Source organism: Bubalus bubalis, chromosome 12 (genome assembly GCF_019923935.1).
Source record: "Bubalus bubalis isolate 160015118507 breed Murrah chromosome 12, NDDB_SH_1, whole genome shotgun sequence".
In the NCBI taxonomy this organism is placed as follows: domain Eukaryota; kingdom Metazoa; phylum Chordata; class Mammalia; order Artiodactyla; family Bovidae; genus Bubalus; species Bubalus bubalis.
Window position 1 is genome coordinate 94,502,807 of NC_059168.1, and position 12,534 is coordinate 94,515,340.

Sequence of the window (12,534 nt, forward strand, 5' to 3'; positions counted from 1 at the left end):
ACGGAGGAGCCTGGTCGGCTGCAGTCCATGGGATCGCTAGAAGTCAGACATGACTGAGCGACTTCACTTTCACTTTTCACTTTCATGCACTGGAGAAGGAAATGGCAACCCACTCCAGTGTTCTTGTCTGGAGAATCCCAGGGACGGGGGAGCCTGGTGGGCTACTGTCTCTGGGGTCGCACAGAGTCAGACACGACTGAAGCGACTTAGCAGCAGACTTAGCAGCATTTGGTCTTAGGTGCAGAATGTGGGATCTTTTTAGTTGCAGCATGTGAACTCTTAGTTTGTGGCATGTGGGATCTGGTTCCTTGACCACGGATCAAACCCAGGTCCCCTGCACTGGCAGCAAAGGGTCTCAGCTACTGGACCACCAGAGAAGTCCTTTTAATAATTTTACTAAAGTAACATTACATATAAATTTACTCCTTGACCCAGCAATACCACTTCTAAAAATCTATCCCAATGATATAATGGTAGAAATACAAAAAGGGACATACACAAGACTATTCATTACAGCATCATTTATAATAGCACTGGGAGCAACCTAAGGAGCATCAGCGTGAGACTGGTTGAAAAACCCATGACCACCTATCCACTGGAGTACTGTGCTGTCCCTACAGAGAAATGAGAATGACCTCTATATACTATTAAAAGTTAACTCTTTACAGGGAATAAAATGAGAAAAGTAAAGTAGAAAAAAGTGTACATAGAATACTATAATTTGTTTGAAATTTGTTGAGGGGAGGGAATATGTTGATGTATTTACCTTTTTTCTAACAAAATGTAAAAAAAAATTTTTTTAACTAGCAACCTACAGAGGGAAGAAACAGGGTGATGTGTGAAGGATAGACATTAGACTTTTCTGAATATACCTTTTTTGCAGATTTGGCTCTGAAACCATGAAAGTATTTTATGTAATTATAAAACAAAATTATTTTAAAAAAGCAATCACAAAAGATCGAAAGAAAAAAACAACTATGAATTGAGTTGGTGACACAACCACTGAGAAAGAAATCATTTCTAGTGGTTTCACAACACTAAATTGACTATACAATCCTAGTCCACATATACTCTTAAGGACAAAAAGAATCGCCAAATTGAAAAAACACACCTGTCTTCAGTACATACTGTCGGTAATGCTGGTTGAGTTTCATGGATATGGTGGGATAAAGCAAAAAGAATACTTCTGTTGGCACTATTGGAAATCAGAAATTTTGACATGAGTGATAAGAGATTCAGATGTAAGAATAATGAGGCTAAATTAAAATGTGATAGTCCTGAACTGTACATATCAATATGAACATGTGATATAGTTTACCTTAAAAATACACACATACACACACACAACTTCCTAGTTTCGATCCCTGGAGGAGCCTAGAAATAATGACTGACCTAGTAGGAAAAAAAAAGTTCTAAAACCTAGACTGAAATATCTAACACCACCTCCCACCAAAAAGAAGCCAGACTCCTTAGAGAAATAGCAGAAAACAGGTCTGGAGCAGGAAACATACAAGATGAACCTGGAACATCTAGGTCATCACACCAAAAGGCAAGGGAGCTATTAAAACTACTGGGATTCTGTCAAAAGGACTCAGGACATTAACCTGAAGAAGCTTCCACTAGACAAAAATAGGGCAAATTAACATCCATGAGGATAACTACAGTAAAGTGAAATATAGCAAATGGGTTTAAATCTATTAATATCTGCTTAAAGTGATACCCAGAAAGAAAAAAATCAGTCACCCTGGGAAAATGCTAGAAAACAGTTTGAAAAATGAATAAAATGATTCAAATATTTATTATGCCTTTCCCATATGAACTGCACCTCAGGGTGACCAAATAGTTGATATGCAGAAGTTTTTCTTTACAGAAGTATTCTAGTTAATATCAAGAAGAAATGATGGAAGTAAAATCATTTTATAGCCTCTAACAAATTAATGGATCAAAAAAGAGATAACCAGACATAATTTGCTTCAAAATAATCAAGGACTAGAAGGTGGAGAAGAGTTATCTATAAATGGAACTAAGAAAGCCATAAATTAATAAGTGCTGAAACTGAGTGATGGGTATTTGGGGACTCATTACACTATTCTCTCTGCTTTCATAATGTTTAAATTTTTCCAAAATTAAAAAAAAAAAGATAATTTTAAGTATTCAGAAAAAAGGAATGAAGCTATATTTAAAAAGAGTAGAAGTGAACAGTGATACCATCCAAACAGATGAACATGAGTGAGTGAGTGAAGTCGCTCAGTCACGTCCTACTCTTTGCGACCCCATGGACTGTAGCCTACCAGGCTCCTCCCTCCATGGGATTCTCCTGGAGTGGGTTGCCATTTCCTTCTCCAGGGGATCTTCCTGACCCTGGGATTGAACCCGAGTCTCCTGCATTCCAGGCAGACGTTTTAACCTCTGAGCCACCAGGGAAGATTTAGAATTTTTTCTAAAACTGAATAAAATTTTCAATTACTGGTGAGAGAGGAGGCACAAAATATTCTTAAATGTTATTATAATTTTAATTATTTGCATGCTCATCTTGTCTCTGAGTAAATTTAAAAGTTTTTCTCCCAACCAGTAAGAGGACTAGCACTTTGCATATACCAGGATCACAAACCTTCAAATAAATTCAGTAAAATATACAACACATCATCCTAACACATTCATAAAGAAAAAGCAAATACTTAGTCTTTAAAAAAAAAAAAAAAAGCTATAAAAAGGAACACCTGCTTTCTTTTGAGAACTTTTTTTTAAGTTCAGATTGCTCAGACAAGTATGTCCCATTTACTCCAAACAGTACTAATGAGAGCTGCCATCAGGTGGCTCAGTGATAAAGAATCTGCCTGCCAATGCAGGAGACTCGGGTTCAATCCCTCGGTCGAGAAGATGCCCTGGAGAAGGAAATGACAACCCACTGCAGTTTTCTTACCTGGGAAATCCCATGGACAGAGCTGTCTAGCGGGCTACATACAGTCCATGGGGTCGCAAGAAACAGATATGACTTAGTGACTACACAACATTTACTGAACAGCTAACTAAACAGCTATTTTTTTGCTGAAAGTGTGAGTTGTCCAGTCATGTTTGACTCATTGTGACCCCAGGGAGACTGTAGCCCACCAGGCTCTGTTCATGGAATTCTCCAGGCAAGAATACTGGAGTGGGCAGCTAATCCTCAGAACAACTCTAAAAGTAGATTTATTAGCTTCCTTTCATAAATTAAAAAAACTGAGGCTCAAAAACTTAGAACTCAGATGGGGATTGTGAGTGCTTGTGGGAACTCAAACCTGAGGGTCTCCGAGGCCCACACCACCCTCACTCCTATCACGCCCTGGAGGACAGTAACTATTTGCTTGGAGTGAAACAGTATCTTTACCAAGATTGGTTTCCTTCCTATTTATTCATACAGCCTAGGCGAGATCAATGCAACATCCCTGAAACCTTTCCCGTGGCTAAAGTAAATTCAAAAGTTTATTTTTTCTCTCTTCCTAAAACCTAAGGTGGACAGATTTCCCCTCAGAAACTCGGGCAAGCCCACCTGAAATCTTACTCATCTAAACTGAGCGCACGCATTCACTCTGGCACCCTTAAAGCTTTCTTTCTTTCTCACCACAGACTAAAATGCTTTCTCCCAATTATAACTTTTCACTTTTCCTCAGAAAAGCAAACATATTATATAACCAGTCCTCACCTTCCAAACACCCATTTATAACTTTGCTAACCTTAGCAAGTCATCTTTGATTCTTCTCTCACCTCTTGCATGTAATTTGTCACCAAGTCTTGTCAATTCTACCTAAAATCTCTGTCAAACTGTCCTTTTTCAAAAACCAAAACCTCACTTCAGGCCTTGATCTTCTGCCATATAAACTAAACACAGTTCTATAAAACAGTAGTCTCCAAATTTTTTCCATGCATTCCTCCCTATGGGTAAAAAAAACTTGAGCATACATCTATGTATTTTTATTTATAAATTATAAGAATGCCTTACTATACAAATCTATAGTATATTATTAGAAAACACAGAAACAGAAATTTTGAAAGTTATGAAAGTCAAAGAAAGTGAAAGTCACTCAGTCATGTCTGACTCTGCGACCCCATGGACTGTACAGTGGAATTCTCCAGGCCAGAATACTGCAGTGGGTAACCTTTCCCTTCTCCAGGGGATCTTCCCAACTCAGGGATCAAACCCAGGTCTCCCACATTGCGAGCATATTCTTTACCAGCTAAGCCACAAGGGAAGCCCAAGAATACAGGAGCACATAGCCTATCCCTTCTCCAGCAGATCTTCTGGACCAAGGAATCGAACCCGGGTCTCCTGCATTGCAGATGGATTCTTTACCAACTGAGCTACCAGAGAAGCACTTTGAAAGCTGATATAGAAACAAATAGAGATTCTAATATATTTTTTTCACACCACAGTGGATCACGCTTCACAAGCCTGAGATATCACTGTTCTAAACTACTGCTGCCAAAGTAATCTTCCTAAAAACCCAAATCTGATCATATTACATTCCCAACTCAATCCTTCAATAGCATCAGGTTGCAGTGGCACAAACCTGCTTTTTCAACTTTATCACCTATAATCTTTATGCACATATTCTGCATTTCAGCTACATCTGTAATCTCCCTATGTCTTTTAAAAACACAATTCACCTGGAATGCCCTTATGCTTAATGTATACAACAGTATCTCTAGAAGAAAAATACATTCTAAATACTGTAACCAAATTACAAGTGAACTTTGGGGATATAACCTATCTTTTCTACAGGAACACATATGTTTTCTTACTTCCTTTATTTGGTTCCTTTTCAAGTCCAAAATACTTGGAAAGAATGGATATGGATTCCAATTAAAGTAGGACCAACTTTGTTTTGTTTCCTTTGGTTTATTTTTCATTGTTTATCTTTCCATTTCTCAACAAAATCCTTTTAACCAAAAAGGATGTTTCAAATCCAAAGATTAGTTCCCTCTAGAGCCAGGTAAAAGACTAAACTTTGCAACTCACAATAAGAATTCCATCTGGAGAAGTACTGTATGACATGCCTTCATGACTGAGCAACTGAACTGAACTGAACTGAAAAAGAAATGATACAGATGAACTTACAAAACAGAAAGACACTCACAGACTTAGAGAACAAACTTATGGTTGCCAGTGAGAGGGACGGAGGAAAAGGATAGTTAGGGAGTTTGGGATGTACATGTACACTCTGCTATATTTAAAATGAATAACCAACAAGGACCTACAGTATAGCACAGGGAACTCTGCTCCAAGTTACACGGCAGCCTGGAGGGGAGGGGAGTTTGGGGGAGAATGGATACACGTGTATGTATGGCTGAGTCCCTTCACTGTTCACCTGAAAGTATCACAACACTGTTAATTGGCTGTACCCCAAAACAAAATAAAAAGTTTAAAAAAAAAAATGTTTAAAATCCTTTTGTGGGGTTTTTGGCCACAAAAGGAATTTCAGCTGGGACCTTACACACAAATTTAACAGTCTAGAAAAAAAACTTTTTTTTTTTCCTACAGCAATACTTTGCCTGTTTTAACCTTCCTGTCTGCTGTGCAGACCCCTCCAAGTTGATGGCAATGGCTCAGACTAGAATGATAGAGTTGCAGCAAAACATTTTCCAGAAAAGTCATGAAAATTCAAGGGACTACCTTTGGGTGCTAATAATGGAAAACTCAGTCTCTAGCAAGACTTTTTAAAGTTTTGTGTTTGTTTTTTTTTTTTTAATGTGGAACATTTTTTAAAGTCCTTATTGCACCTGTTACAATCCTGCTGCTATTTCATGTTTGGGGTTTTGGGCCACAAGGCATGTGGAAAAGCTCCCCAACCAGGAATCGAACCTGTACCCCCTGCACTGGAAGGCAACGTCTTAACCACTGGACCACCAGGGAAGTCCCTCTAGCAAGACTTTTGTTCCACCACCCCAAGTCTTTGTACTCTCTCCTATGGAGACCGAGAGGGGAGCACCGTGGTGGGCAGAGGAAAGAGAAGAGGTATTAGAGGGCCCTGGAGAGGAAGTCACATTTCAACTCCTACTCTTATCCCACAGAAGGAAGATATGTCAGCTGTGCTACACAAAGAAGTCAGTCTGTGGTGCATTTTGGTAATGGAATCCTTTAACAGGCTGTCCAAATAAAGCCCAGAGCAGAGCAATCTTAAAAAGCCAAGGCTGCTTCTCTGTATCAGAAAACAATGATGGGCTTATCCCCACTTTGCAGTCATATAACTTCTCCTGTTCTTCCTCCAGAAATCCTTCCTCCCTTCTCTAAATCTCACTTTTCTTTCGGTTCCAGTTTCACCCTCTTCTGAGAAACCTATTTTGATCTACTCTGATCTTTCGTTTTCTATACAATTCTTGAGGGCCAAATCATAACCACAATGAGACTCTACTTGACACAAAGTGGTGCAACTGCTTTGGAAAACAGTTTAACAGTTCCTTAAAAAGAGTTACAATATGATCTAGCAATTCCACTCCCAGGTATATACTCAAGAGAAATGAAAACATATGTCCACACAAAATGTTCACAGCAACATTATTCATAAACAGTGAAAAAGTGGAAACAATCCAAATACCTAACAACTGATTAATGGGTGAATAAAATGTGCTTTATCCATAGAATGAAATATTATTCAACAACAAAAAGTAATGGAATATTCATATATGTTATCATATGGATAAATGTGGGAACCATTATGTTTAATAAAAACAAAGAATTATATATGATTCCATTTATATGGTAATGCCTAAAATTGACAAATCCATAGCAACTATAAGTAGATCAGTAATTGCCTAGGGCTAAGAGGGTTTGGGGGGAATGGGTAGTAACCGCTAATGTATATGGAGTTTCTTTCTGGAGTGATGCAAATGTTCTGGACTTGGATAGTGGTATTTGTAAGTATACTGAAAACCATTTAAGTATATACTATAAAAGAGTAAGCTTTATAGTATATGAACTATATCTTAATAAAGTTGTTTGCAGATTACCGCAGCCTGCAGTAGGCCCTGCTCAGGGCCCCAGTCTCACCCCAGCCTCCCCACAACCAGTCACTACGTAAACCCACTATCAGCTCCTGATAGTGCCTGAGGTTTTCTTGCCTCGAGGTGCGTATATGCTCTACTCTGCCTGGAATGAAGTCTTGTGAGTCTCTCTACATGACTAATGACTTATCCTTTAAGTCTCAACTGAAATGTCATCTCCACAGTAAGCTCTCCCTTACTGTGCTTCAGTCGTGTCCAACTCTTTGCAACCCTATGGAATGTGGCAAGCCAGGCTCCTCTGTCCCTGGGATTCTCCAGGCAAGAATACTGGAGTGGGTCACCATTTCCTCCTCCAGGGTATCTTCCTGACCTGGGAATTGAACCCATGGCTCCTGAATCTCCTGCACATGGGCAGATTATTCACCTCTGAGGCCCTGGAGAAACCCCTCTCCCTCACTCAGTTCAGTTGCTCTGAACTGCTCATGTCTGACTCTTTGCGACCCCAGGGACTGCAAATCGCCAGGCTTCCCTGTCCATCACCAACTCCTGGAGTTTGCTACCAGGCACATAACATAGTACTTCCATCAATTATGATAATAATGATGAATATAATAAGTGTGTGACACTCTTCTTAGTGAGATAGTAAGTAAATGAATGAATGGATAAATTTCTTGGTTACCAACCTCAAAAAGGTCATGGTCTGACAGGGACAGAAGACAGGCATACAGGCTAATGTACAATAAACACCACCACAAAGCCAAATCGGCTGTCCTGTTCTGTCCCTATGCCTTCAAATCCTTGAGTATGCTTTTCTCCAAGCCCATAAATGTCAGGCTTCTTCAAACTCACTTAGAGTACTTCCTTCGATTACTTACAATCCACTTCCTGCCCTTGGTGCCTGGAAACAATTTCTAGGATGTCACCACAAACAATATTAAAACTGCCACAGTTTCCTGCTGTGTGTCTACATTATCAGTTAAATTGCTTCGTATTAACCACATTCCAGTCCACTGGGATCACTCAAACACTAAAGAAGATTTAAAGATACCTGTCGAAGATTGCCAGTTACCATTGCTCCTTTTATCTCTCTAGATATATAAATATCTGCTCAGGTTTAAGGTTAGGAGCTTCTCAGAATGCTACCTGTACACCGGTAACCTTTCCTGTCACCCAAGTAGATATCTGAGGCAAATCAAGATTCCTTTACTAAAACGAGGATGAACTATAAACATTCTTCAGAAAAAATAAGAAATTGCTGCCTAGACCAGGGCAATTCAATTTAAAAACTTATAAACAGCCTTCCTCCTCAAGAGTTCAAATTGCTGTTACTTTTTAACTCTGTACATTCATCTTGGAGCCTTTAGGTAGGATCACAATTCAGATCCCAACATATTTCATAAATGCATTCCATAAACTCTTCCTAAACAAACTGATGTATTAGGTACTGGGTCTGACACAAGGAACTTAAAGACAAGAAAGAATGTCCCTGCTCTCAATGCAGTTTATGTTGGGCTTAGTCTCTTTGGAGACACACAAAGAACTAAATTTAATGCTATGACAGTGATAAATATGGAGGGGGGGTTCATAGAAACAGATGAAGGACAGCTGGCCTAGAGAGGCAGGCGCAGAGAACTGGCATCAGGGCTGGCATCCAATCTAAGGCCTACAAACCCCAATTCTCTCATTTAAAAAATGACTAATAGTACCTACATCATTGGGCAGTTGTGAGGAATCGATGGAATGGTTCACACAGAGCATTACTACCATACCTGACACAGAGATTACATTCAACCACCTTAACTTAAAAGGAAAGTTTCATCAAGCACTAAACCTCAACACCCGTGCCGAGCAACTCAACTGCTTTACTAGTCCTATAACAGACACCAGCTTCATAATTACACACAGTATTGTTTTCAATCAACTTTCTTATTTTAATGAGAGACTGCTGAGTCCTGTTCTGCATGTTCACAATCTAATTCCTAGATCTTCAAAACCTTCTTCTCCATCACCTGAAACACACAGTTCTCTGACATTTCTGGAATAAAATAAAGCAGTTTTCTTAGTCTTTTGATAGAAAAAGTATAAAAGAAACTAACAATTACTGAGTTTTTAATACGGGTCCAGCAGTCATGTTGATACTGTATTTATTGCTCATTATGACCCTGCAATATATAGCCTTCCTCATTTTACCCTCAGGGTAACTGAGGGAGAAAGACGTTATCTGTACAAAGTTTCATAGTCAGCAGACAAAAGTGGAATCTAAATCCAAATCTGATTCCATATTTTTAGCCTGACTGGACCAGCCACACAGTATCAGAGATGAGGAAAAAGCACAGGCAGCCTGCTTGGAGGGGCCCCCAAGCTCTCTTCCTTCACCCCTAAGATTGTCCTACACAATGCAGCCTGCACACTCAGACTTCACCTCAGCCAGGTGAATATCTTGAGCTCAGTCTGTGATTTCCTGTCCAGATGGAACTGATGGTCAATAGTGACCAAAGCCCTGTTTCCTCCAAAAATCAGGGAGGCACCTAAGAAAACCACTTCCTCACCACTTGTCCGTCCTTGTTCCTACCTGTAGGCAGAAGCTTCCTAATCGACAGTCACCGTAAATCACAACTACTTTTCATAATTTCTCTCTTCATATTCTCTTTCAGCCTACCTCACAGGTGAAACTAACATATTTCCCATGTCTAAGTTTTTACCACCAAGCAATCACAGAGAAGGCAATGGCACCCCACTCCAGTACTCTTGCCTGGAAAATCCCATGGATGGAGGAGCCTGGAAGGCTGTAGTCCACGGGGTCGCTGCAGGTCTGACATGACTGAGCGACTTCACTTTCACTTTTCACTTTCATGCATTGGAGAAGGAAATGGCAACCCACTCCAGTGTTCTTGCCTAGAGAATCCCAGGGACAGGGGAGCCTGGTGGGCTGCCATCTATGGGGTTGCACAGAGTCGGACACGACTGAAGCAACTTAGCAGCAGCAATCTAGTTTCAAGATCAAGGCTATTCTTTATACTAATTTCACACCTAACAGAATTTCACACATAAATTCTCTTGCCCAAGCACTCAGATAAATAGAGATGGGTTCCACAAAACACTGTGGAGAAATGTTTTTGTCAACCTGCAACGTTCAAGAGCAAGACACAGATCTGATGCCCAGTCATCTGAACTTCCACTTGGATTTTCATGCTGAGTCTGACACTGACATGCCTCGTATCTGGCAAGTTTCTGAACTACTCTGTAACAAGAAGGACAAGCATTCTCAAAGGGATACCCTGCAACTCTAAGGTGGCTTTTGTAAAGTGTTTCTAAGTGCTATTGAAATCCAAGTTTACAACTCTTGCTTGGAAGCAGGAGCTAAACTTGGAGTGCCTCTTTAATCCCAATGCTTCACTACTTCTTTTTACCTCCCAAGCTTCTTAAGCCTATTTGGAGCATGCTTCTCTCCCCTCCCCCACCCCCCTCATTTCCGCAAAAATCAAGAATTAACAGTGTACTCATCCAACTCTTCCATTTTCATTATCATAATAAGCAAACTTTTCTAGTCTCAGGGCTGCTGCAGCCTGTTGGATGCGTCTGGTGAATGGAGACCTAAGCGAGTCAGGGGACTACAAGGCTGGCCAAAGGTCACACTGCATGGACACCAAGTGAACAAGACATGCAATACTTGAATAATTACTAGATTTCGCCCATAAGGCCCTTCCCCTTTCAAACTTCCCTAGCATAATTCTCAAAATGCTGAAGTAAACACATTCTTCAGACTTTCTTCTAAGCAGGTTTAAAGTATCCTTTGAAAACTGTTTTAAGGAAAAGCCTGCACTGTTAACTTTGTTTTTAAGTGCCCTTAAACAATTCTATTACTCATAGAGAAAAAGTGAACATTTGTTAGTGATTAGAGATAAGGCATCTCGTGTTCTGGAACTGAGGAAGGGAGAGGCCGAGAAGACCTGGCTGGGAGCGGAGATACAGTCAGAAGCAACACACCCAAGAGAGACAGCATAAAAGTTGCACTTTCCAAAGTCAACTTCTACGTCTAGAAAGAAGGCAACAATGTTTCAATGGGTTCTGAAGTCAGATGTATCAACATTTTCCCCAGAAATCTAACCCCTCACCAGGGACTCCAGATGAATGAATGAGTGAGGGAATTTGCCAGATTGGATTACAAAACCTTTCCAACAATTACCAAGATCAGGTGCTCGGTTACAGCACAGGGGAATCTTCCCTCACAGCCTCAAGGGGAGACAGGAGAAGAGAGAAAAGGGCCTCCTTCCTCCCCAGGACATCCAGACCTTAAGTCCTTGAGTGGCCCCTCCCTCTGAAAATCTCTCACGACTTTTATGGCCCCCCCCCCCACCATAGGCCTTAAGCAGCCAAGCTGCCACCTCAGGACTGCCCAACTCTCAGGGGCGCTCCGAACACCCATTTGGGGAGTTGCTTCTGGAGATTTCTCGCCCTACCCCCAACAGTTCTGTGACCATTTTCAGAGGCTCTCTGTAACCCCGGGGAGGAGGCCACCTTATAATCAGCTGTCCCCGCCCTCAGGTGAGGAGGGGACACCTGACCACTGGCGCCCTTCCACCCCGCGCGCACCCCGCCCCGCGCCTCCCTGGATCGTCATGGCAACAGTCCCCCTCCCCGCATGACGCCAGCACGCGGGGCGCCCCTGGGGTCCCGGCAACAAGTCCCCCGCGCGGCCCGAGGCCTGCAGCCCTTGCCCGGCCTCGCCGCCCCTCGCCCGGCCCGGCTCCGCCCAGGCCGACCACACTCACTTGATCCTGGAGCCCATGGTCCCCCGGCCTCCTCATGGGCCCGCGGGCCCCGCTCGGCGCTGCGCTGCGCTGCCCGCCCGCCTGCGGCCAACCGGCCTCCCTCCGGCGCTCTCCCCGCCCCTTCCTCCCTTCCCTCAGGCTGAGCCCGCCCGCTCGAGTCTTGCTCCCCCGCCGCAGCCGCCGCCGCCGCCTCCCGGGGTTAATGCACTCGCTTCAGCCGGGCGAACGCCATGGTCGCCGGCGCGCGTGCCCGGCGCGCGCCTCCCCCTCCGCCTCTCACACCGCCGCCCCCTCCCGCCCGCGCCGCCGCCGCCGCCGCCGCCGCCGCCCGCGGGGGCTGTCGGGAACTGTAGTCGGCTCATGGGAGGCGGGGCGCGTGAGGGCGGAGGGGTTGGAGGGGAACCGCGCATCAGCAGGTTGGACTCCGGGAACTCGGTGCATGGTGTCTTCCGGGTGATGGCCCCTAAAGACATTCCCTCCCACTGTTCTCCTGTAGAAACCAACACCTGCAACCCCCCCCCCCCAAATGATGTTTATCCCATAGATAGAGACCCTCAAGCTACCATTCCTGTCTTGCGGAGTCCTGCTACCCAGTGGCTCTGGCTTAGAGATAAACTGTCTGCCACTCAGGCCTCCATGAAATGACAGGTTTTTCCTTTGAAAACCCCACACCTTCCAATAAGTTCTTTAAGGGAGCCATAGACCCTCTGTCACACCAGCCACTTCCCCAACATGGTTCTTGGTGGAGGCCCTTCCTCTCACCTTAGACCTTTAAGGAGACCTC

General features: G+C 42.9%; 1 protein-coding gene across 9 annotated transcripts in view; it reads right to left on the reverse strand.

Annotated features, from left to right (window-relative positions):
• DENND1A (DENN domain containing 1A) overlaps nt 1–12,011 on the reverse strand; it is a 527,315-nt gene extending 515,304 nt beyond the window's left edge. For 4 of the 9 annotated variants that reach the window (XM_044926331.2, XM_044926328.2, XM_044926325.2 and 1 more), the window contains exon 1: nt 11,751–12,010. Coding sequence is in view for 7 of the 9 variants with exons in the window: in XM_044926325.2 (XP_044782260.1) it covers nt 11,751–11,767 (17 nt within the window). In the remaining 2 variants the exon portion in view is untranslated. Of the gene's footprint in view, nt 1–11,750 lie in introns of all 9 variants that reach the window. The other 5 variants (XM_044926326.2, XM_044926329.2, XM_044926324.2 and 2 more) reach the window with 4 other exon arrangements.
• Nucleotides 12,012–12,534: the final 523 nt, after the last annotated feature.